At 48.9% G+C, this 26,079-nt stretch overlaps 1 protein-coding gene across 1 annotated transcript in view; it reads right to left on the reverse strand.

The window, feature by feature from the left end:
- Window positions 1-11,448: 11,448 nt before the first annotated feature.
- The window catches only part of LOC134394022 (TLC domain-containing protein 4-like), a 30,167-nt gene continuing 15,536 nt past the window's right edge, over window positions 11,449-26,079 (reverse strand). Inside the window, exons 4-7 of the mRNA XM_063119128.1 lie at window positions 24,214-24,272; window positions 18,036-18,130; window positions 15,392-15,465; window positions 11,449-13,478 (exon numbers count right to left, since the gene is read on the reverse strand). Coding sequence (XP_062975198.1) covers window positions 13,187-13,478; window positions 15,392-15,465; window positions 18,036-18,130; window positions 24,214-24,272 — 520 coding nt within the window. The 3' untranslated portion in view covers window positions 11,449-13,186. The remainder of the gene's footprint in view (window positions 13,479-15,391; window positions 15,466-18,035; window positions 18,131-24,213; window positions 24,273-26,079) is intronic.

Below are 26,079 nucleotides of genomic sequence, written 5' to 3' on the forward strand. Positions count from 1 at the left end.
AGAGATTTGGCTCCTTGCCCTTGCTCTAACTGTTAGTTGATGCACCCTTCGCAATCCTATCGAAGTACGGCTTTTAACTCTGCAAATCTGAACGTTTCTGGCCCGGAGCCAAGGGAGGGCGCGGCCTGGCGGCTTTCATTTATCTCAGCACTGCTACAAGGAATGAGCCAAACTTCTGGCTGTAGCGGATTGAGCCCTGCTCTTTACTTGCCTTATAAGTCCAGCATCCCTTCCTGACTTGCTTTGCTTCTCTGTGTTTTTTATTCCCCTCTCCCCCCCCCCAACCCCAATTTCCTTGGCCGTCCATAAATCTGGTAACAATCAGAAGCAAGCAGCAGTGGGCCACGGAGGACGCGCCGGCCAGAGTGAGCGTGCGGGGGAGGGGAGGAGTGCGGGAGCCGGCACGGGTGCCAGGTTCCACGGCACTTTTATAAACATGTTTGCTTTAAGCCAAGCGGTGCACAGTTTCAGCCTTTATATGGGAAAGCAGCAAAGAAATGGGGCCTTGGAGAATCCCTGGAGGGCAGGGGCAGGCTCTTTGGGCCTCCCACTTGGTAATAAGTCCTCAGGTGGGTGCTCGCGGGGGGCGGGGGGGTGCCGTTCCTGCCCCGCTCCGCCACCACCCTCACTAATACACTTCAGGCTGTCAGTCTGCTTACCTGGCCATGAAACCGGGAAATGAGAGCCTGTCTGTCTGTACCCTTCTTCAGTCTTTTCTTTCCAGGAGGCCTCCTTGACTTAATCACATGATGACTGGGCTACCTTTTGGGTGTGATGGAGAAACGTGGGAAAGTCCTGATTTCCCTCTATTGTTCCTCCCGCACTAAAATGGAAATAAGAGTGACCTACCTCACAGGGTTGTTTACAGAATGGATGAGACAGCTGGACAAGCATCTGTCGGGGATGCTTTAGGGTGGATTCCTGCACTTAGCAGGGGGTTGGACTCGATGGCCTTTAAAGCCCCTTCCAACTCTGCTATTCTATGATTCTATGAGACCAGGACATGTTCTTGCCAGCCCAAGGGACGAAGGCAGCAACTCATGTGCTTGGAACTTCTAACATGATAACATTGGCCTTAGCTAGACCTAAGGTTTATCCCAGGATTGTCCCGGGGTCGTCCCTGCCTGCTCCTGGGATATCCTGTGTGTCATTTACATGAACAGGGATGACCCCGGAACGATCCCGGGATAAACCTTAGGTCTAGCTAAGGCCACTGTCTTCATAGGTGGTGCTAAGGTTGTCTATAAATGGTGTCTGTAAATCAACCTCACGTCTTGACTACTCTAATGCTCTCTATGTGGGGCTGCCCTTATGCGTCTTCTGGAAGATGCAATAGTGCAGGAGGCAGCAGCAAGATTATTGTGTGATACATCTAGCCGCTGTCATATACCAGGGTTGTTGAAAGAATTGCACTGCCTGCCATTTCGGTACTAGGGCAGGTTTAAGATTTTGGTATTACCCTAAAGGCCCTGAACAGCTTGGGACTGGGCTATCCGAGAGCATGCCTCCTGGTTGTGCTACATGCTGCAGATGTCCTTCTGAAAACAACCGACTATTGGGATGTTGGGAATTGCTTTGCCAACTGATTCTTTCCAAACTCGTAGCATTACTGCTGTGAGGACAACCAGGATGATCAGGGGTCTGGAAACAAAGCCCATGAATAGAGACTAAAATAACTGGGCACATTTAGTCTGAAGAAGAGAAGATTGAGGGGAGACATGATAGCACTCTTCAAAGACTTGAAAGGTTGTCACACAGAGGAGGGCCAGGATCTCTTCTCGATCCTCCCAGAGTGCAGGACACGGAATAACGGGCTCAAGTTAAAGGAAGCCAGATTCCAACTGGACATCAGGAAAAACTTCCTGACTGTTAGAGCAGTACGACAATGGAATCAGTTCCCTAGGGAGGTTGTGGGCTCTCCCACACTAGAGGCCTTCAAGAGGCAGCTGGACAACCATCTGTCAGGGGTGCTTTAGGGTGGATTCCTGCATTAAGCAGAGGGTTGGACTCGATGGCCTTGTAGGCCCCTTCCAACTCTACTGTTCTATGATTCTAAGTGGCATCAATAGGGTTACATGGCAGGAGTGAGCACGGGCTATCCAGCCAGGAAAACTCACGGCGCTGTTGTCACATAGCGGAAACAGACAACAAATATTGAGGGACCAAAACCCGCCAAAAACTTTCTTTTTCTTTTTCTGGCAACTCTGCACAACATTGTAGCTTTGAACGCTTGCATCTGTGCATCTGCTGCTACGGTTCACTGAATTTATGGATTAGACGACTTAACTGCCTTACTGTCATTCCAGACTTTAATATCGCCGCGGCAGCCGCTCACTCACCTGGGCTAATGGAGGCCACCCCTAGCCCTGTATTCCCGTGCCTACCCTGCAATGGGATCCACGCCCTAACTAGGCCCACTCTCTCAATCCATCACTGAAGCCCTCATTGACACGCACACAAACAACCGTGGTGACATTGGAGTAATGTAAAAACTCACAGTAAAACGACACATCAAAAAAAGCACAGCTACGCGGGGAATAGTTGGTGGATGCATCATATTTATTTATTTATTTATTTATTTATTACATATTTATACTGCCCAACAGCCCAGGCTCTCTAGGCAGTTCACAATTAACACCACAATATACAAAAGTCAGAATTTAAAACTTTAACGAATATAAACAACAAGGCGCAACTTCGCCGCTACAACGGAGTACATAGAGAGTATAGACAAGACTCTGGAAGAGGGCCTTTTCTGTGGTGGTCTCGGGAATCTCCTCCCCCTAGAAATAAAAAATGAACTAGCTTCAAGGGCATGGTGGAGTTTTTTTATTTTTATTTACCTTGGCAGTTGATGTTTTTTAATGCCTGTCATTTTGAATCTCTCCCTCTCCCTTTTTGGGGGATAGCTGTTGGTTATGTTTTAGTTCTATTGCACATTCCTATTTGTATAGTTATTCGTCAACTTAACAGTCTTCCGGAATTTAAGAAAGCCATAAAGACTGATCTCTTCCGGCAGGCCTACCCAGTTGAATTTTAAGATGCCTTTGTTAATGGTGTGCTGCTTTTAATGATGCACTGGTTTTAAACATTTGAATTAGTTGTATGTATTTTATGGTGTTTTTATTTGTGTTGTACCCTGCCTCGATCCAGAGGGAGAGGCGGGTAACAAATAAATAAATAAAATAATTATTAGTAGTAGTAGTACCCGACATCGATATGCCTTACATGACAGGCGGTATAGAAATATTTTTAAATTAAAAAAGAAAAAGCATTAGCACCGTTCACATGTGCAAAAATAGAGTCATTCTCAGCATCCCTTGCAGAATAGCCTAGTGTTATGGATTGAGGGTTGGTCTAAATGTGTTTTCAAAGATCCCCGCCTTCACCTGGTGAATCTGCGATCGTTATAGGGCTGGCCCAATGGATTTTGGTGCCTGAGGCAAAGGGTATGCTGGAGCCCTCTATCATTCCATGTACAAAAGCTGACAAGGCTGTCAACTGAATTCGCCTTCAACGTACTGCCGTAGGGACTATGTCCTCCACTGAACCTGAAGGCAAGACGCTAGCTTAGGGGGTGCCCACAGCTCTCTCCTCCTCCAACACCTTCCTGGCCACCTCCCAGTGTCTGCTGCCTGAAGCAATGGCCTCACTTTGCCTAATGGTAGGGTCAGCCCTGGTGAAAAGTGATTGCTAGAATGGCTCAAACCAAGTTGAGCAAGTTTAGCTTTTCAGTTTTCCTACTGTTATTGAGATTAGCTGAGTGGCCGCTGTCCTCAGAGATGGCCAAAGATAGACTGTTTTGAAAGAAGCTTACCTTCCTCCCCCTTCCCCAAGGAATGTGCTAATTGAGTCTGGGGTAAGAACAGTAGAAACAAGCTAGGTCTGTGTGTATAGGATCAGTCTCTTCTCAACCTGGACCTGAAAAGGAGGCAGAGAATGGACTTTGCAGGGAACTTCATGCTCAGTCTATATATATATATATATATATATATATATATATATATATATATATATATATATGAAAATAAACTTTACATCACAGAAATCTCTAGTGATCTCTTTCTAAGGAAACTGAATCCTGGATAAGAGCTGAAGCCCCTCAAACTTCTCGTGGCTCAGAGGTGGGTTCCACATGTGTAACACTCTATTCCCCTTCAAATGTGTGTTGTAACCTAGGAGTCATTCATCTGTGATTCCATGCTATGCTTTTGTGGGGTGTGTTTGATGTGTGTGTGTGTGAAAAGGAGAGGGGGGGCATAAGCGTGGCCAACATTTGCAAGTGAATGTGGAGGAGAGGTGCCATCTTGTCCTTTTCCTCAGGCAGCAAAATGTCATAGGTAGCCCTCAGCACTATGTGGTCCCAACAGCCTTCAGGTCTCATTAATTCTTGGGCACGTATCTGAGTGTGTCATGACTTCAGGTCTCTGAGCGTGTAGAGAGGATTCTGATGAGGCACAGGCGACTCCCTTGGAGGTAGGTCTTATTCAGGGCCCTCCCAGCCAAAGACAGCCCCTGCCATCATCATCAGAGGAGTTCCCAGCAGAACCTCCATCTCCTCCAGCCTTTTAGTCTCCGACTACAAAATCACTCAATGCTCATTTAACAGTCCAGTTAGCAACTCCAGGAAAGGTGCAGCTGACTACACTACAGATCTTGTCAGCCTAAACAAAGCTTCAGTTGGCTTTAGCTCTCTACTGAAACAACATCCTCTTATTGTTGTAGTAGAGAGTTCCAGCCATCAGGACAGACTTGGAGCTATCCAGGCCCTATTTTCTTGTTGCCTGGCTCTGACTGCCATCAGATGTTACCAATTTTCCTTGCAAGCCCCAAGGAACCACAGAATAGGACTAGGGGTAGCCATATTGACCCAAGTTGCAAGTTGCGGTTTTCTTCCAAAATCTTGAATGGGCAGATACTCTTGGCTGGAGTGGTCTATCAGTCCTTGGACCATCCAAGACATTGGGACTTAGATAAAGGAATTATGTTTGGCCTAACCTTCCCCTTGATATGGTTGGCCACTTAGACCTTGCCAGTCATTATTTCTGTGAACATGTACACCTTGGGATAAGGCAATTACCAGTTCACACCCTTTTACTGTGGATTAATTAATTCAGAATTACACAACAGTCTTGATTACGACATAGTACACCATGCTGGTGTCAGTTAAAATCAGCATTCCTCCCTCCTGTTTCTTCTTCATGTGGATTAATGTTCATTGCTGATCTTGAACATGGTTTCAAATTCACTTTCTCATTCACACAATGATAGGGTGACCATACGAAAAGGAGGACAGGGCTCCTGTATCTTTAACAGTTGCATAGAAAAGGGAATTTCAACAGGTGTCATTTGTATGCATGCAGCACCTGGTGAAATTCCCTCTTCATCACAACAGTTAAAGATACAGAAGCCCTGTCCCCCTTTCCATATGGTCACCCTACTAACCTGGATCACCCTTCCCCAACCTGGTACCCTCCTGATGTATTGGACTGCAACTCCCATCATTTCCGAACAGGCTAGCCAATGGCTAGCCATGGTGGCTGGGAATGATGGGAGACTGGCCATCCAGCTGGGAATGATGGGTGTTGCAGTCCAACACATCAGGAAGGCATAGAATCATAGAATCATAGAATAGCAGAGTTGGGAGGGGCCTACAAGGCCATCGAGTCCAACCCCCTGCTCAATGCAGGAATCCACCCTAAAGCATCCCTGACAGATGCTTGTCCAGCCGCCTAGTGTGGGAGAGCCCACAACCTCCCTAGTTGGGAAAGGCTGGGCTGGGTCATGCCCAATGATTCTTCACATAAGCTTAGTTCCCAGTGGCCTGTGCGGCTTGCTTCACATGTGGTACAGAAGATTAAACGTGTTTTTGATATTGCAGTATCTAATAGAGCACATACTTTGCCTTTGGAATTACTCAGATTTGGTCTCCAGTTAAGGGAATTTCACGAGCAGGGCCAGCCAAAATCTCTGCCAGGGAGATCACCACTGTTTAGGGCGGTCTATAGGTGGACCATTGGCCTGTGTTCCAGGCAGGTCCTTCTATCTGTCGGCGCCGCCTTGCATCTGCCCACCACGTGACGCCTGCGTAGTTAACTCCAGTAGCCCTCGAAAGCCCACTGTGCCGCTTGGCCCGCGCAGCCTCGTCAATTCCTGAGGGAGCTGCTGGAAGTTTAATTTTTGCTGATGATGTGAGGCTGGGATGCATGGTGGCTGAATCAGAGCTCCCCCCCTCTTCCCCCTTGCTGAGGGCTGTATCTTTACTAAGAATGAGCATTTCCATTTATAGAACCCTGGCGGCCTGGGCTGACGTCACCACCCTGCTTGCTTGGTAAACAAAGCCCCCACTTCCTCCCGTTCTCCATCGTGCGTTGCTTTCTAGGGCAGAGAACAAGGCTGCTACTGGCTCGCTACTGCAGCATCCCACTTGGCTGATGTCCGCATGGTTGATGTCTAATGCTTCCAGTGAGGTGGCATCCATGGGTCCTGGGTAGAGCTGCAGGAGGAGTGAGGTCATCCCTTAGGGAACTCCCGTGCAAGGAAAGGAAACCCAGAGGGTGACTATTCCATTCCTTTGCACTGCTGTGGGTGGCAAGAGGCAAACTGGCCAGCGTGCCACTGCTGCCCATGGATGGCACACAGACAGGTGCCAATGCATCTGGAGTGAAGTCATAGAATCATAGAATCATAGAATAGCAGAGTTGGAAGGGGCCTACAAGACCATCGAGTCCAACCCCCTGCTCAATGCAGGAATTCACCCTAAAGCATCCCCGACAGATGCTTGTCCAGCTGCCTCTTGAAGGCCTCTACTGGGGGAGAGCCCACAACCTCCCTAGGCAACTGGTTCCATTGTCGTACTGCTCTAACAGTCAGGAAGCTTTTCCTGATGTCCAGCTGGAATCTGGCTTCCTTCAACTTGAGCCCGTTGTTCCATGTCCTGCACTCTGGGAGGATCGAGAAGAGATCCTGGCCCTCCTCTGTGTGACCACCTTTTAAGTATTTGAAGAGTGCTGTTATGTCTCCCCTCCATCTTCTCTTCTCCAGGTTAAACATGCCCAGTTCTTTCAGTCTCTCTTCATGGGGCTTTGTTTCCAGACCCCTGATCATCCTGGTTGCCTTCCTCTGAACTCGCTCCAAGTAATACAGAGATGCAGATTGAGAGGGGTAAAACCTACCATCCCCTAGCGCCACCAAGGGATTCTGGGTAGCAGGGACTGGCTAAATCAGTCAAAGTGTGTCAAGAACATCCCCATTGCCCTGCTGCTTCAGGAGAATCTATTCAACGCATTACCAGCTCTGGAGAACCTTTTCCTTCTGCCCCCAGGGGCTGCTGCCCCTGAGTAAAGAATTTTCTCAGTCTCTCCACCTCTTTGGGGGCTGCCCCATTTGCCAGGCATCTGGTTTTCTTGTGGGCATCACACGCTTCTCTTGCAAGGCATTCCAGCGGCTGATTCAGGGGCAAATCCCCGTCTAAAGGTTTGATGCCCTCTGCTTGCCTCTGTCTTTCAGGGTGTTTCCAGATGAGCCTTTTATCCTGCAATTATCCTGCCTAATTTGTGGAGCTTTGCCATAGGGGTGGGTGGGGCAGATGAGTTATTTCTACTCTCCTGTCTTTCCCCACCTTTTCTTCCATCTTGACCTCAGTGGCACGGAGTGCCTTCTACAAACTCCGGTTGATGGCCCAACTACGCCCCTATCTAGACAGGGATAACCTGGCTTCAGTTGTCCATGCTCTGGTAACCTCCAAGTTAAATTACTGCAATGCACTCCACGTAGGGCTGCCTTTGAAGACGGTTCGGAAGCTGCCGCTCATGCAAAATGCAGTGGCCAAGTTGATTTCGGGAACCAGAAGGTTCGACCATATAACACCTGCTCTGGTCCGCTTGCACTGGCTGCCTGTATGTTTCTGAGCCCAATTCAAGGTGCTGGTTTTGACCTATAAAGCCTTACACGGCTTGGGACCACCATACCTGACGGAACGCCTCTCCCGACGTGAATATACCCGGTCACTACGTTCAACATCTAAGGTCCTCCTCCGGGTGCCTACTCCGAGAGAGGCTCGGAGTGTGGCAACGAGGGACAGGGCCTTTTCGGTGGTGGCCCCCAGACTATGGAACGATCTCCCTGATGAGGCTCGCCTGGCGCCAACGCTGCTATCTTTCCGGCACCAGGTTAAGATTTTCCTCTTTGCCCAGGCATATGGCGGCACATCTTAATCACCCACATGTTTAGTTTTTTAACGGTTTTTAATGCTTTATGTGTGTATGTTTCTGTGTTTTAGAATTTTAAGTTTTGTATACTCATTTTTATCTTAATTTTAGAAGCTCTGTAAACCGCCCAGAGAGCCCTGGCTATGGGAGCGGTATATAAGTGCAATAAATAAATAAAACAAATCTTTCTTCTTTCCATTCAAGATCTATTCAGAAGGGCGGGATAGCGCTGCGAGCCAGCCTGACCGATCTCTGTTCTTTACGGTTTGTGAAAGTTGTTAGGTGAGTTTCAGTTCTGGCCTGCCCGTATTTGAAGGGCGCATTGATGGCCCAGGAAGGGTACGAACAGGAAGAGACATAATGCCTTTCAAAGATGCTTCATTGGTTTGACAAAGTACACAGGAAAGTCAGAACCTTCCCTAAAGATTCTGCTGAGTAGTAAGGGATGTGGTGCGTGATAGGACGATGTTAGGTGCTCAGGTTGCAACCAAGTCCCAAGACAGGGAGCCTTGGAAAGAAATGTATATTTATTCCACATTTCCTTCAAGGTGGCATACAAGGTCTCCCCTGCATGTTATCCTCACAACCATCCTGCAAGGAAGGTTAGACAGTGGATGTCATGAATAAGTTGGGATTTGAATCCTGTGGTTTCTCCAGTCCTAAGGTGCTTCCAGACAAGGCATATATTGCGTCATTGGCCCGCCTCATTCACAGGGTTTTATGGGGGTGTAGACAACACCCTCTCCCACTCATCATAGCTCTCGTGCAGATGCTGATACAAATAATGACTGTGCAGCCTTCCTGCTGTCATTCTAGTCTGTGCTTTGAGTAGAGATTGTGTAGAGTCTGTGTAGAGTCCATGTACATGTAGAACTGTGTAGAGTCCATGTAGAACCATGTGATCCAGCAAGTGGGAACTGCCACCTGCAGAATGGGACTTCCGGCCCCTCTCTTCCCCCCCCCCCGCACCCTACACATCTGTTCTGGCGGGTTCCCCAACATTCAAGAACAATGTGGAAGAGTGCAAAAGAGGGCTGCAGCAGGGAGAGCATGCAGAAGTGTCGTTCCAGAGGTAGTTATCTCTACACGCAGTTTCACGATGCTGGATCCAAGGCTCAATTTTTGGTTTATTTTTTTTTCTTCTCCTTGTTAACATCACTGAAATAATGGTGGAGCAGCATCTAAATAAAAAATAAGCAGTTTAGCCCAAATGTTAACAAATATTTATTTAAAAAATGGCTGGGGGAAGAGAATTCTTTACAGCTTCAGATAGGCTGACCCTATGAAAAGGAGGACAGGGCTCCTATATCTTTAACAGTTGCATAGAAAAGGGAATTTCAGCAGGTGTCCTTTGTATACATGGGGAACCTGGTGAAATTTCCTCTTCATCACCACAGTTAAAGCTGCAGGAGCTATACTGTGACCAGATTTAAAAGAGGGCAGGGCACCTGCAGCTTTAACTGTTGTGATGAAGAGGAAATTTCACCAGGTTCTCCATATATACAAAGGACCCCTGCTGAAATTCCCTTTTCAATAGAACTGTTAAAGATACAGGAGCCCTGTCCTCCTTTCCATAGGGTCACCCTACTTCAGATAAACCAGTTGGAAAGGTTTATCTGAATGGGCCTAGTACTATTTGTAGTCTTTCCTTTGCAAAGATTCCTGGTGTCCAGAAGCAGAGCCATGTTAAGTATGTTTCAGCAAAAAAAAGAAAGGGGGGAAAAGAGAACCTCATAGCACCTTAAAAACTAACACATTTACAGTATTTATGTATGCAAAGCACTTTGAATATGTACAAAGTGCAACAGAAATATTGCTGCTGCTGATAGCACTTTTAGTTGAAAGGGTCTCCTGTGTCACTCAAAAGCTTTACTGGCTGCACTCACCTGAAAAGCAGCCAGCAAAAGCTATCATTTTACCTGCTTTGTATATTATTATCCTCTTCAGGAACCAACTTGGCAGGATAACACGTCTTGCCTGTACAGTCCGTTTTGGTTGGGAAGATGTCACTTTTGCTCCACTTTGCTCTGGTGCTTAATGTGCTGCAGCCATTTAGAGTTTCTAAATCTAATCCATTTATTCTCTCTTTCTCGTCTGCTCCCAATTGTTGAAGAAGCTGCAGAAATGTCCAAGGTTTACAGGATTCAAACTGGGCAGGAGGCCAGGCTGGACCTGCTGTTTAGAGAGGGTTTTTGAAATTCAGCAAGTTACTGCAAGTCAATTAATTTCATATCCTCTGGATATAAGCATCAACTTTGCCGCCACCTCTGAAGCTGCACAGAAATGACGCTTCAGGTTGTGGGGGGGTGGGGGGAAGGAATAGGGTTGGACTCAATCAGCCTCCCCCACCCTGGTGAGCTCCAGATGTTTTGGATGATCTCCTAGCATTCCTGATCACGGGCCATGCTAGTTGGAGTTGATGGGGGTTGAAGTCCAAAACATCTGGAGGGTATCAAGTTGGGTTACATACTGTCTCTGCCAATTGTTTTATTAGCATCAATACATCTACCCTTTTGGGTTCTGTATGTATTGTCCTTGGCTTATTTCAGTGTCCCCCTCATTTTCTTGTTGTGCACGGTGAGTATTCACGGCTAAGCACACCAGGAGGGAATCTACACGTCGTACTGAAGGCGCTTCCATGTGCCCGCAGTACGCCCCCAAAATGATGGTGTATTCCTGCCTACCTGCAGCCCAGAAGAGACGGAGGAGGAGGCGGCTGGGGTATCCAGCCGCGTCCTTGCCGCCGCCTCCCCGCCGTCCTCCTGCTGCCGGGGTAAGAGCGACCCAGGTCGGAGAGCTCGGCTTCCGCTTCCGACGAGTTCTCCGACCCAGGTCGCTCTTACCCCAGCAGCAGGAGGCTGGCGGCGGCGGCAAGGACGCAGCCGGATTCCCCAGCCGCCTCCTCCTCCGTCTCTTCTGGGCTGCAGGTAGGCAGGAATACACCATCGTTTTGGGGGCGCATGGAAGCGCCTTCAGTACGACGTGTAGATTCCCTCCAGGTGAATGTTGCAAAACCCAGGGGGAGAAATGCAGTCAAGTACAGTTTCAAGGTCCAAGCACAGCTTCAAAGTTCAGGTATCCATATATGGTACATGCATACTTCTCTGTCCATGTATCCACCCACACAGCACAGACTGAAATGTAAACATCCACAATACACAGATGCACGCGCGCACACACAGAGACAAGAATGGATAGAGTTGAAAATTTAATAAATTAATCTTATTTATTAATCTTATTATATTAAAACTCATTGATAATAAACAGAGATTAGAAAATTATAAACATTGCATTGGTGTGGTGTGTTCAACCATTCTATAAACTGCAGGAGAAAACCAACGAAAGAATTTCCACTGCTTGGATATGGGGCATAGATTTGTTCAGAGTACAATGATGTATGCTGTCAGCTGTATCCATCTAAGAAACGGAGGGTGCTTTTCAGACTTTCAGGGTGATACTGAGCACTTGGCAAAGCTGTTTAAGGCACAGATTCAGGAACAACCCTTTCACAAGCTTCTTCTAAAAATAATCGTTCAATGTTCCCAGCACACAGGTAGTTTTGAGATTTTTTTTTTAAAAAAAAATAGCTCCAAAGTGTATAAATTCTTATTCGTTAGCACCTGATGTCAGTTGGTTTGGTCCAGAGCAATCATACGGCACAATCCATCATGAAGTACTTATGTAGAGCAGCATTTCAATGGGTTTTACATGGATAAATTTTCCTGGTGGATTTTAGCCTTAACAATGGAATGATTTCTCGCTACAGCAGATTATCCTCATACTGTGATGATCTGCTGTCCAAGTTAGGATCTGTTGAAGGTTGAATAGTTAAAGGCCTCAGTCACTGAAAAGAATCAGCATGTTGTGGGAGAGAGATAAATCATCCCGAACACCTGGCAATCTGACATCCAAAAAGAAAACCACGTTTTTAATGAAAGCTGAATATTGACCTGTAGAAGTAGACTGGGACTGACAGCAACATAGTCAGCCAATTACACATCAGTGGTCTTGGGTAAGTCTCTTTCCCTCTCTGCCTTGGTTTGTCATCTGTAAAATAGGAATAGCCATCTCCCTTGCCTGGTTGTAATGAGGACAGCCAAGACACGGAAGAATGGGCTCAAGTTACAGGAAGCCAGATTCCGGCTGGACATCAGGAAAAACTTCCTGACTGTTAGAGCAGTACGACAATGGTACCAATTACTAGAGAGGTTGTGGGCTCTCCCACACTAGAGGCCTTCAAGAGGCAGCTGGACAACCATCTATCAAAGATGCTTTAAGGTGGATTCCTGCATTGAGCAGAGGGTTGGACTCGATGGCCTTGTAGGTCCCTTCCAACTCTGCTATTCTATGATTCTATGATTCTAGAGTCCTGCCCCTTAGATTGTCCAGGCAGGACCCTCACATAAAGCTAGGACCCTCGACTACCCAGAAGGCAAGGGTGCCTATTGTTCCAACGGATGGACATACAGCTGGAACGGGTGGAATCCCTGTCACATGAGGCTCCAACTAGGAGTGCCACATACTTAGCCATATGATGTCCCATTCTAGCTGCCCTCAACAAGCCCTGAGAAGCCCTAGCTGAGCCATAAGACCGGGCAGTTGTTGATCCAGCTGTATTTCCCTCCCTCACAGTGTGTGCCAAAAGATGCTCTATGCTGGACACAAACACGAACTTCAAAACTATGTGTTTCCAACTATGTCAGATGCCACTAGGAGTCCATCTCTAGAACATGAATGGAAGTCACTCTCCAGCACCTGGTGACTGATTCTGGTCAGGATGACTAAGGCCGCTCTTTGACAGAATAGAAAAGCAAATGCTGCAGTTGTGTGAATCCAGGCTTCCCTGGCCAAAGGGGTCGGTCAAGGGCAGTTCCTACAGTTACTGGCCTCTAAGGGAAGGAAAAGGGGATATCCAGCTTTTGTCCACCAGGATGGAGGTCTCTGTGTTCCTGGCCAAGTATGCTACCTCTCCAGCCTCAAGCTGCTTTGTGTGGCTTGGACTGACAGAAGGCTCGGTAGAAGCCACGGATGATGCGATACATCCAGACCATGTTGAGCACCTCCAAGGCAAGACTGGGCCCAATCCAGGCCAGCTGGACACCCAGACCCAGGCGCTCATACTCAGGAGTTCCATACCAGGAGCACACCTGCGTGTAATAGCTGGGGATGACAGCAATGCGCACCATGAAGAAGACCACCATCATGGCCAGGCCGTTGGCCAAGACAAGCCATGAGGAGCGTGGCCAGCCAGCGGTGTCCAGGAACCACCTGCAGCAACACAAAAGGAGGAGAGTCATATGGTGCCGTAGGAAGACCCCGTCCACCTCCTTGAATAACGTAATGGCAGAAATGATTATTACGGCTCACAAATGGGATGTGGGGACCGAAATAGTCAGTGGCACATGGAGGCACTGAATTGGCCATGGTTCCCACAGGCAGAGATTGACACAGCCCTTTTCTCAGCAGGGTCTTGACAAGGTGAATTGGAATTGGAATCAAGGTCATGGATTTGAGTGTTTCCCCTCTGTGTTCCTCATTAAAGACTACTTGGTGGTAGTTGTGAGGCACAAGGCCACTGAGAGCTCCATCACACCTACTTTTTTTTCCTGCTTTGAGTCCCCGGTTTCCCCCTCTGTTTCTTTAGCGAGTCTAGTGCTGGGCGCTTCCAAGGCTGTGCGTTGTTGCAGTATTTCAGCTCGTTTATCTCTTCACCTGTATTGCTACTGTGATGGTTAAATCTCCCGCCCCTTACGTTCTCCTTCCCCCTGCAGTATAATTTCTGCACAAATACTGTGCCTGAAACTGCGCAATTACGGTAAAAGCAACACACTATGCCCGGACGCTAAGATCATCCTCAGGGGTCCTTCTCCGCGAGCCCCTGCCAAAGGAAGTGAGGCAGGTGGCTACCAGGAGCAGGGCCTTCTCTGCTGTGGCACCCCAGCTATGGAATGAGCTCCCTAAGGAGGTTCGCTTGGCACCTACATTATATGCCTTTAGTGAAGACCTTTTTATTCTCCCAGCATTTTAACAGTCTATAAATAAATTTTAACTCCGTGTTTTAAATTTGTAATTTTGCATTGCTGCTGTTTTTATCTGGTCGAGCTTTTAGATTGTATTTTATATTATGGTTTTATACTGTTGTTTTATACTTTGAATGGTTTTAATTTTTGTGAACCGCCCAGAGAGCTCCGGCTATTGGGCGGCATAGAAATGTATTAAATAAATAAATTAATTAAAACAATATAAGTGAAGAAAAAGTGTTACAATTAGTTTTCTGGAGAAGTTTGTGGTCAATGTTGGCGTGGCAATGGGGAGCCGACACTGTTCTGCTCAGGAAACCTAGATATGCCTACTCAGCAGTAAGAACCATAGAGTTGAATGGGACGGAGTCCTGGGCACGGGCAGCGGCCTCGCTGGCATTCTCCACGGGGTGTCTGGGCACCCTCCCTCCCTCCCCCTTCATAGTTGAGCTGTTGAGCTGAGAACTGCCACACCTTCCTCTTTCGTCAGCTAGACCGCCCTTCGACACACACGCCCCCAACAAAAAAATGGGATTGTCCGATATAGCCCAAGGACAGCAATACACAGGACGGAGGAGCGGCTTTATTGCGCACGGGGTGGGACAGATTTTTCCCACTCCAAAATAAGATGGAAAAGGGAGGGAAAGAGGCAAGATGAGCACAGGACAGGGACAATGTCATGTGAGTATTGCGCTGCAAAAACACATACCGGGCATGGCGAGGGAGCGATAATTCCCTGGTGTGATGGAGCTCTTAAAGTAAGGCATCTAGGAGTTTGCATGGCTGTGGCACAACAACAAATCAAAGAATACGACAATTCATGCAGAAGCTAGAGAATCCCTCTTTCCATTTCTAAAGTACATCACATTTTCAGTCCTCCTGGCTACAGAATAAAAGCCTGGCTGCACAGAGGCCGGAAAGGGTCAGGGATGAACCTTCTTTAGCTGTAACTACCATTAAGCCGAGCGTGCAAAGGACCTGAGATGTTGGCTCTTGAAGGGAGAGGCCGCCCTGATGTGGGGCGCTTCTCCCAGGGCCCCATTCAGCAGGCCGCTCTCTGCCATGTAGAAGTGTGCCCCCCCCCATATCAACTGGCTGACACAGGTTCCTGGACAAGCTCCCAAACATACAATCATTGCCTCATTCCATCAGTCAACTCACCGCAGGTTCACGAAGGGCGTGGAGAGCTCAGAGAGGAGACGGAAGTTGGCAAAGTAGGGCAGAACCCCACGGCTCTATGGGGACAGAAAGAGAAGCCCTGAGTTGCTGGCTTCATTGTGCCCCACGTCAGTACCCCAGCAGGTCTCGGTGGCAGGAGATTAGGTAGCAAGCAGAGTTCCTCCACCCTCACGCCAACAAGGAAGCAAAGCAGAGAGTGTTAGAGAACAGCAGGACAGAGGACCAACACAGCTGGACCCATTGCTGCCATCCCACACCTTTGGGCATCCTGAAGCAGGCAACACCATGGCAATGTCACCCACAGGATCCTGCCCAGCCTGCGCTGAACAAAATGGCGCCCTTAACGCCATTTCTTTTATTGATAAGCTTCTTAGCTCATGACTAACCTGAGCCCAAGTATGACTAAACCTGGATTCTGTCCATTATCAATCTAGTGGGACCTTCTCCTACACAACTTCCCCCCTTGGGATGGATTAGAATCGCCTATTTTAGGAACCTCTGGCTCAAGAGGGTTCTGGCTCTGACTGGGCCCAAATGGTGTGAGGGAACAGGCTGCGCTGGGCCTGCATGTTGGAGAGTGACCCCACGGGGGGATCCCAGAGTTAGTGCTGGCAGAAAAGAAAGAAGCACCAGCAAGGCTAAGGCAGGGTAGGGGGTGGGGGTGGGCCTCTTTCAGCTCAAAGGATGAATGTAGGGTGACCATATGGAATCTTTGCAAAGGAAAGACTACAAATAGTACTAGGCCCATTCAGATAAACCTTTCCAACTGGTTTATCTGAAGTAGGGTGACCCTATGGAAAGGAGGACAGGGCTCCTGTATCTTTAACAGTTGTATTGAAAAGGGAATTTCAGCAGGGGTCCTTTGTATATATGGAGAACCTGGTGAAATTTCCTCTTCATCACAACAGTTAAAGCTGCAGGTGCCCTGCCCTCTTTTAAATCTGGTCACTCTAGTATAGCTCCTGCAGCTTTAACTGGTGTGATGAAGAGGGAATTTCACCAGGTTCTCCATATATACAAATGACACCTGAAGAAATTCCCTTTTCTATGCAACTGTTAAAGATACAGGAGCTCTGTCCTCCTTTCCATATGGTCAGCCTACATGAATGGCATTTTAGAGAAGCTCTGAGGTAGCGAGCATTCCTGATCCTATCTAAAAGGCAGATCCTATCTAAAGTGTGCCTATTTTACAGCTGAGAAATCGGGGGCTGAGAAAACACACCCACCCCACATTCCAGGCACAACATTCTCTGCCCACCACAACCCAGAACCATGAATGGATTCAACTTTGAGAAGAATCTGTCACATTTCTGGTAGGGCAACAGAAAAAACTCCATTTTATAAAGGGATCACAGACCAAATACCGAGTTAAACTCAGATTCGAAAAGCTTACGGCCAACTTAGTTGCGATACACCAAAACTGCTTCCTGTTGTGCCTCCAGATGCCCCTCCCCCACTCCCTGCTTAAAGTACATCTCGTTTTTTTCTAGGGTAGAGTGACCATATGAAAAAGAGGACAGGGCTCCTGTATCTTTAACAGTAGTATAGAAAAGGGGATTTCAGCAGGTGTCATTTGTATATATGGAGCACCTGGTGAAATTCCCTCTTCATCACAGCAGTTAAAGCTGCAGGAACTATACTAGAGTGACCAGATTTAAAAGAGGGCAGGGCACCTCCAACTTTAACTGGTGTGATGAAGAGGGAATTTCACCAGGTTCCCCATATATACAAATGACACCTGCTGAAGTTTCCTTTTCAAGACAACTGTTAAAGATACGGGAGCCCTGTCCTCCTTTTCATATGGTCACCCTATTCTAGGGCAGCGTTCCCCAACCTGGTGCCCTCCAGATGTTTTGGACTACAGCTCTCAACATCCCCAGCCAGCAAGGAAGGCATCTCCCATCTGGTGGCTGGTGATTATGGCCTGCTGTAGTCTATCATCTGGGGGGCACCAGGTTGGGGAAAGCTGGTCTGGACGATGAACCTGCAGGAGGCAACTGTCTTTATATTCCGTTTCTGTAACAGCACCTAAGCGCACAATCCCATACATGTTTAGACAGGAAAAAGTCCTACAATTCCCACCCAGCCATGCCGACTGAGGACTTTTTTGCAGGACTTTTTTTCTGTCTAAACATGCATAGGATTGTGCCCTAGGTCTCTTTAGGCTGCAATCCTAAACACACTTACTGGGGAGTAAATGCCATTGAACTGAGTAAACATGCTCAGGATTGCTTTGCACAACTCTTTCTGGTTGTTTTGAAAAGCTCCTGGAGTGTTGGACATAAAAAAGTGAAATCGGGAATTCTCAGGTCTAGGGAAATTACATTTCTCCCCCTCCAGATTATTGGGATGGGGGAGGTTAGAGCTGGGGGGGGGGGGAAATGTCAGTCAGTGCTTGTGCTGGTTGTGATTACTTTCCCTGGCTCGTTTTCCAGACTTTTTCGTTTCGATCGAAGCCAATTTCTGCGGCTTAGGAAGGGCCAGGGGCGATATTGCACTGACAGCTGCAGAGGAAGAGCAGAGCAAAGCACAGGTTTTGGTGAAGCGCGTTTGTTTCTTTGCTTTAGAGGAAATCCACCCACCCCCACCCCGCTGCCCCCAAGAGCTCAAGGACTCTGGAACTAACCAACACGTATCCATAAGCGTATAGCGCTACCAAGTGGTGGCAAACGAAAAGGGAATCGCCCAGTGTCCTCCAGTAGCGCACAAGCAGCAACAGATCTAGAATTCAGAACACAACACAGACACAGACACACACATGAAAGGAGGGTTTACTGGGAGATGAACAGGTCAGGAAACAAGGCCAAGCAGAAGTGGGCAAGCCCAGGCCAGGGGTGCCCACCTTTTTCTCCTGGCCCTGCTCTGACTTAACAGCTGCCTTACATGCAGAAACTTGGCTAGCAAAGCTTTCTTTGGCATAGAAATAAAGGAGGAGAAAAAGCAGCTGCTGCCGCCTAGTTTTGTTTATATTAGGCTGCTGTTAGTGACACAGGATTTTGGGGGATATATCGGCGGTGTGAGCACCAGCATCACCCACTCAGCACCAGCTAGTAATACAACTATTTTTCGGTACGCAGAAACACCTTCACAAACAGTTTACATGTCTGCTGAGAAGGTCGTGAAAACTATATTGTCACCATCATATCAGAGACTCTGAATTGTAGTGAGTAACTCCAGACATGAGAACAGCTAGGTGTGGGTTTTAGTGTGGGGGTGCAATTCTTTCGTTTGGCACGAACTCCAACCCCTTTCCAGGGTCCTCCTGTATCCCCTTTGCCCTTCCTGGCTTATTTCACCCTGACCCACAATTTCCCAGAGGCTCCACCCCCTTGATGAAATCTGAATTTTAAAATCCCACAAATTCGAAAGGGGGGGGGATAATTTCAGCTTGAGGGAAGCTTGTCAGAATTCCATCAGCAAACCCCCCCCCAAAACCCACCAACACACACACGCACACACACACAAAACAGCTTGTCAAAAGTAAAAGCTAACAACATTCCTAACTCTCACTCGCTGCAACTACCAAACATCTGTATGACAATCTTATTAAAATGGATACTGTCGTTTTTATACTGTCATTTTTTTATGTTTCTGATGGTTTTTAATTTTGTATACTATTTAATGTTCACTGTTTTAACTTTTGTGAACCGCTGTGGGGCGGCATATAAATGTAATAAATAAATAAATAAAATAAAATAAAATAAAACTCTTGAATTTTTAGATGGTTTAGTCAGCAGCCCACCCTCAGATCCTTCATTACAATGAACACGGTGGAAAACTAGGTCTGGGGAAGCTAGCCTAGGCCACCCATGGCCGACAGCAGCCACATTAATGAATATTTATTTATTTATTATTTATTGACTACATTTTTATACCGCCCAATAGCCGAAGCTCTCTGGGCAGTTCAGAGGATGCAGTTTGGTGGTGGTGAGAAGGAGGCAGGGTCCTCACTTTTGGAAGAGGGTGTGGCAGGGGCAGTGTGTTTCCAGTGGTTTTCCACTCCCTACAAGCTATGGGGTACTGAGAGAGTTACACTGTCTGCTTGCCTGCCTGCCCCCACCACACTCCTGAAGGCAGGAAGAAATGTATTGCCCCCCCACTCCCTTTCCCCACTGCTTCCTGGTATTCTCTTTGGCACACTCTGAATGTAATGTCTCATTTGGTGACCAAGAGGTAAAAGGTTCTGAATGAGTCTTATTATACTATAGAGAGATCATCATAGTGATCTTCCCAGGTTGTGTGCGCGCTCAGGGTGAGAAGGGACTGCGTTGTACAGAATTGGTTCACAGCGTAAATGAAGCTGTAGACCAGCGGTCCCCAACCTTTTTGGCACCAGGGACCAGTTTCGTGGAAGACAATTTTTCCATGGACTGGGGGTGGTGGTGGTTGAGGGGATGGTTTTGGGAAGCCCCCCCACTCCAGCGTCCGGGGGGGATTCTACATGTCGGACTGAGGGTGCTTCCATGCGCCCCCAGTGCGCCCCCAAAGCGATCGTGCAGCTTGCCTGTTTGAAGAGACGAGGAAGAGGCGTCCTTGCCGCCGCCGCCACCACCCACCTACCTCCTCGCCGGCCGGGTCGGAGAGCTCGGCGGAAGAAGGCGGGGTGGAGCCCCGCCTTCTTCCACCGAGCTCTCCGACCCGGCCAGCGAGGAGGTAGGTGGGTGGCGGCGGCAAGGACGCCTCTTCCTCGTCTCTTCTTCCAGGTAAGCTACACGATCGCTTTGGGGGCGCACTGGGGGTGCATGGAAGCACCCTCAGTACGACGTGTAGAATCCCCCCTGGCTTCGCTTTGGCTGGGTGGGCCTTAGGTCGGGCTGAGGCCGGAACCGCGGGTGTGTGGACCGTTCCCCCACTTTTCCTGGCTACCGCACTTCCTGGCTACCCCCCACCTCCCCTGGCCTCCAATCCCCCCCTCCCCCCCATGTCTCCACCAGCTGTTTGGCGATGATGCCGATGTCCCAAGTCACTCTGTGCCAATGCCAACGCCGATGACGGCGATGTCCCCAGCCGGCGTTTCCTGCTTTCGTCATGTCCCCCAGCCTGCAGGCATCACAGGCCGGGGGACAGACAGCAGGAAACGCCAGCTGGGGACATCGTTGTCATCAGCGGCGGCACAGAGCGACTTGGGACGGCGGCGGCGGCGGCAAACAGCAGGTGGGGACATGGGGGGAGAGGGGGATAGGAGGCCAGGGGAGGGGGGGGGCTTTTTATAAAAAAAAAATACTTACCTGGCCGTTGGTGCGTTCCTGCGCACGTGGCCGCTTTAAGGGGGGGGAGAAATGGCGGACACGACGGGGCTTCTCTCAGCCCCGTCACGCCTCAGGTGTAGACGGGGCCAACAAGCCGCGCTACTTCTAGCGCGGCCGGGTCCCTCCTCACCACCGGATTCGGCGGTAGGTTTAGCAAGGCCCCTGGACTGCCCCCTGGCCCTTTCCGGCAGCCTCCCCACTGTAAAGGCCCAAGGGAGGGGATCAGAGCACAGCTGCCTTTGGCCAAACACTTCAGCCGCCCTTTCCTTCCTGGGAGTGGACAGAGAAGCTGCTCCGCTGGAGTGAATGGAGTCTGTAGGTGAATGGGTGGGGTTAGTGGCGTGAATGGTGTGCATTGGCTGAGAGATGGGGATATGGAGGCCTGCGTGCGAAGGGCGAGGGATTGATACAGGGATAACCAGCAATCGCGGCTGCTGAACCAAGGGCTGAATCCAGTTTCAGCAGAGCTCTTGGGGATCATGTCCCAGTGGTGGGCGGGGCTGAAAGTAAAAGGAGCAAGGCCAAATATCCCCCCAAACACCAGCCTATTTCAGCTTCCAGCTATTACTGCCTGTAACTAAGCAAGAGGCATTTCAACCTTTTAGAATTGAGGAAAAAATGCGCCAAAGCTGGGCAACTGCCCAACGGCTGGTGGTTGGGGGAAACAGAGTGAGGCCAAGCCCCCCACCCCAAGGGCCAGACTGGGGCCACAAGCAGGCTGGATTTGACCCACTGGCCTGGAGTAGGTGTTCCAAGAAAGCCATCCATGCAAATTTGTAATTTTGCACGGCTGCTGTTTTTATCTGGTTGAGCTTTTATATTGTATTTTATATCAGAATAGCACAGAATAGCAGGGTTGGAAGGGGCCTACAAGGCCATCGAGTCCTTGTTATGGTTTTATACTGTTGTTTTAGACTTTGAATGGTTTTAAATTTTGTGAACCGCTCAGAGAGCTCCGGCTATTGGGCGGTATAGAAATGAAATTAATAAATAAATTAAATAAATAAATAAATTTTCATGTGATTCCACTTGTTAGTCGTATAGCGCCCCCGGACTTGCCACATGCTAGATGTTTACGTTTATTTTTGCTTTAGGTTCACGCAACACCCCTGGGTGTGTAGGCCGTTGTGATTCCACTTTACAGATAGGCAGCCAAAGTGAGTGGAAGTGACGTATCAAAGGCTGCTCTAGCGGCAACCTGGCAGAAGGAACGACGGGGTCTCTGGAGACTTTCTGCCAAATGCCTGAAGGATGCTGACTGTCTTGCCAGGTTTGTACCTGCAAGACTCTCCAGAACTGAAAAACCAGAAACTACCACCCTCCTTCCTCAAAATTGGCATTCAAATACCAAAATATATTGTATTTTGTACTTGTGTTTTTAGATCGTTGGTTGTTTTTATGCTCTTCATGATTTTAATTTTTGTGAACCGCCCAGAGAGCTTCGGCTATTGGGCGGTATAAAAATGCAATAAATAAATAAATAAATAAAATAAAGTACAAAATAAAATAAAGTACAAAATTTGATGCGCGCCTGTTGCATGTCCATTTTTTAAAAAGTATTTATTCCTTTTCCTGGCTGGCTGTAAATTGCTTCTGTGAACTTTTTTTTTTTTTAATGTATTGCTCTTATATTTTGTCACTGTTAGCCACTTTGGACTTCCCATTAGTGGGTGCACTGTCTGCTTGCCTGCCTGCCCCCACCACACTCCTGAAGGCAGGAAGAAATGTATTGCCCCCCCCCCTTTCCCCACTGCTTCCTGGTATTCTCTTTGGCACACTCTGAATGTAATGTCTCATTTGGTGACCAAGAGGTAAAAGGTTCTGAATGAGTCTTATTATACTATAGAGAGATCATCATAGTGATCTTCCCAGGTTGTGTGCGCGCTCAGGGTGAGAAGGGACTGCGTTGTACAGAATTGGTTCACAGCGTAAATGAAGCTGTAGACCAGCGGTCCCCAACCTTTTTGGCACCAGGGACCAGTTTCGTGGAAGACAATTTTTCCATGGACTGGGGGGGGGGGGGTTGAGGGGATGGTTTTGGGAAGCCCCCCCACTCCAGCGTCCGGGGGGGGGATTCTACACGTCATACTGAGGGTGCTTCCATGCGCCCCCAGTGCGCCCCCAAAGCGATTGTGCAGCTTGCCTGTTTGAAGAGACGAGGAAGAGGCGTCCTTGCCGCCGCCGCCGCCGCCACCGCCACCACCCACCTACCTCCTCGCCGGCCGGGTCGGAGAGCTCGGCGGAAGAAGGCGGGGCTCCACCCCGCCTTCTTCCGCCGAGCTCTCCGACCCGGCCGGCGAGGAGGTAGGTGGGTGGCGGCGGCAAGGACGCCTCTTCCTCGTCTCTTCTTCCAGGTAAGCTGCACGATCGCTTTGGGGGCGCACTGGGGGCGCATGGAAGCACCCTCAGTAGGACGTGTTGTGGCCGGCAGTATGTGCAAATGTAGGGTAAAAATGTTTTAAACCTACAGTCAATACATTAAATGAGAAGCAGGTCTTTAAATCTAGATCTCCCAGAGCTACATCTACCTCTCTGTGTTCAGTGGACAAAATCTGCCCTCCGGCAGCTAAATCAATGCCCTCTGGCTCTGCAGTGATGCATTTTAATGTATTCCAGCTCAAAGCTACTTACAGCAAAAATATTAAAAGCAGCCACAGCAAAGAAAAGCCATAAATAAATAGCACAACCAATAAAATCTAAGCATGAAACAAGTAGTCAGAGCACCGGTTTTCCTACACAAGAAGTAGGCCTCAGTTGTTGCCACCCCTCGCAAAGCCTTTTTAGCAGGGCTGGCGCTGCCATAGAGGCAGCTCAGGTGGCAGCCTAGAGCGCCAAGCAAAGGAGGGTGCTGAACGGCGCACCCGGAAGCTGCTCTCCTAGAGCGGCTTCCGGGTGCGCTGTTCCAAAGCCGCTGCCCCGGCCGCCCCCCAACCCCAGCGTCCTGGCTTCGAAGCCAGAACCCAGCTGGAAGCCGCTCCTGGCTTCGAAGCCAGGACACTGGGGTTGGGGGAGCGGGACGGCAGCTTCAGAACGGCGCGCCCGGAAGCCACTTCCGGGCACGCCACTTCGAAGCCTCCGCCCTGCCCCCTAACCCCAGCGTCCTGGCTTCGAAGCCAGGATGCTGGGGTTGGGGGGCTGGGCGGCAGCTTCAGAACAGTGCACCCGGGCGTACCGTTCTGAAGTCGCCGCCCTGCCCCCCAACCCCAGAGTCCTGGTTTCAAAGCCAGGAGCGGGCGCAGGGGGCGGCTTTAGTACGGAGCGCCTGCCTAGGGAGCAAAATAGTCTGGCACCAGCCCTTCTTTTTGGTATTTATTTATTACATTTATATCCCGCCTTTTTTCCTCACAGGAACCCAAGGCGGCGTACGTAATCCTCCTCCTCTCCATTTTATCCTCACAACAACAACCCTGTGAGGTAGGTTGGGCTGTGACGAAATGCTGTGACAAGACCAAGGTGAGCGTTCCCCAGAAAACTGCTTTACGGGCAGCAGCCCCAAGAGGCTGCCCTGGGCTAGCTAAGAGGTTGCCAGGTCAAACAGGGAGGTGTGCCACTTACCGTACAGCAGGTAGCCACAGGTGACAGCTATATTCAGCTTAACTAGCCAAGGGTCTCCCCTGCAAGGATGAAACAGTGGAGGGGGGGGATTGTAAAATGTAAGAGCCTGCTTCTGGGAGATGAACTCCTCACCCCACATGACATGTCCGTTTCTGTCCCCAACACAGGAGACATCACATGGCGTCACACAAAATACTGTATCTCCATGAGATGATGACTCCCCGTCCCTCATCTAAAAGTGCTATGCAAATGCTAATTCTTCTTCTTCTTCTTCTTCTTCCTATAGTTGTCGTCGTCTCCCCGATCCTATCACCTGTGACAACTTTGCTGGTCGCTAGGCCCACCCAGGAAACCCACAATAGTACAACACATGATTAATTGTGGTGTTTAGAATTTTTTCAGAAGTCTGGTGGGTTCCCCCCACCCCTATTTTTAAAAACACACCAAAATCAGCTTTTCTTAAAATAAAAAAAAACACCAAAATTAAACCAGGTGATCTGGAGAGACAATAGAACTGTTGTCTCAAGCTTCGTTTCTCAGCCTGAGCAACTTTTCAAATGGAGTAGGTGCCTTGATTTGCCCTGTCCTGCCCAAGGACAAGGTCACCTGCCTGCCTCTCTGGGCCCTCTTGGCCCACTCTTCCGGACCTTGACTTCCACCTGACCTGAAACTCATGTGTCTCCAATGGACAGCTTGCAGGACAGACCCTGCTGTGTTCTGGCAGGCACTGACAATAACTGAATTCAAAAAATAAGTAAGGAAATCCAACATAAGGATAAGAAATCATTCAACCAGGATGATCGGGGTCTGGAAACAAAGCCCTATGAAGAGAGACTGAAAGAACTGGGCATGTTTAGCCTGGAGAAGAGAAGATGGAGGGGAGACATGAGAGCACTCTTCAAATACTTAAAAGGTTGTCACACAGAGGAAGGCCAGGATCTCTTCTCGATCCTCCCAGAGGGCAGGACACGGAATAACGGGCTCAAGTTAAAGGCAGCCAGATTCCAGCTGGACATCAGGAAAAACTTCCTGACTGTTAGAGCAGTACAACAATGGAATCAGTTACCTAGGGAGGTTGTGGGCTCTCCCACACTCGAGGCCTTCAAGAGGCAGCTGGACAACCATCTGTCAGGGATGCTTTAGGGTGGATTCCTGCATTGAGCAGGGGGTTGGACTCGATGGCCTTGTAGGCCCCTTCCAACTCTACTATTCTAGGATTCTATGATCAGGAAAAACATCCTGACTGTAAGAGTAGTATGAGAATGGAACCAATGCCCTAGGGAGGTTGTGGGCTGTCCCACACTAGAGGCATTCAAGAGGCAGCTGTACAACCATCTAGGGTGGATTCCTGCATTGAGCAGGGGGTTGGACTCAATGGCCTTATAGGCCCCTTCCAACTCTACTATTCTATGATTTTCATCCCACCAATCAATAAATCATAGTTGATTATCGGTAAAAAAAAATAAGTTAGAGAGGGCTCATGTTATCCCTCTTCCTTGCCTTTGTCCTTTCCTGTTATTTTTGGAGATTTTCTCCTTGTCTTCGTTTTAGATGGCATTTAGCCCTTGAAGTGCCCATACCAGTTCCAGCTCCACCCTGAGGATGCCTCTACCCCTCGTCCTCCTCACCACTGTAACCACTACCAATTTGCCTGCCTTTCCTTCTGGGATGGCTAGCTTGCTCCCAGAGGGCAGGTAAACAGGTAGAAACGGCAAGGATTAGGCGGGGCAGGAGACGGGCATTGGGATCCCCTCCTGGAGCACAGGCTGCGGCAGGTGCCCCAAAATTGCCAGCCCTTGTGCCGGTCCCGAGGCACCTGGTTAGTTTCGTCTACTAAGTTTGCTTTAGTGGAAGCGAAGTCTGGCT

Source organism: Elgaria multicarinata, chromosome 3 (genome assembly GCF_023053635.1).
Source record: "Elgaria multicarinata webbii isolate HBS135686 ecotype San Diego chromosome 3, rElgMul1.1.pri, whole genome shotgun sequence".
Lineage (NCBI taxonomy): Eukaryota > Metazoa > Chordata > Lepidosauria > Squamata > Anguidae > Elgaria > Elgaria multicarinata.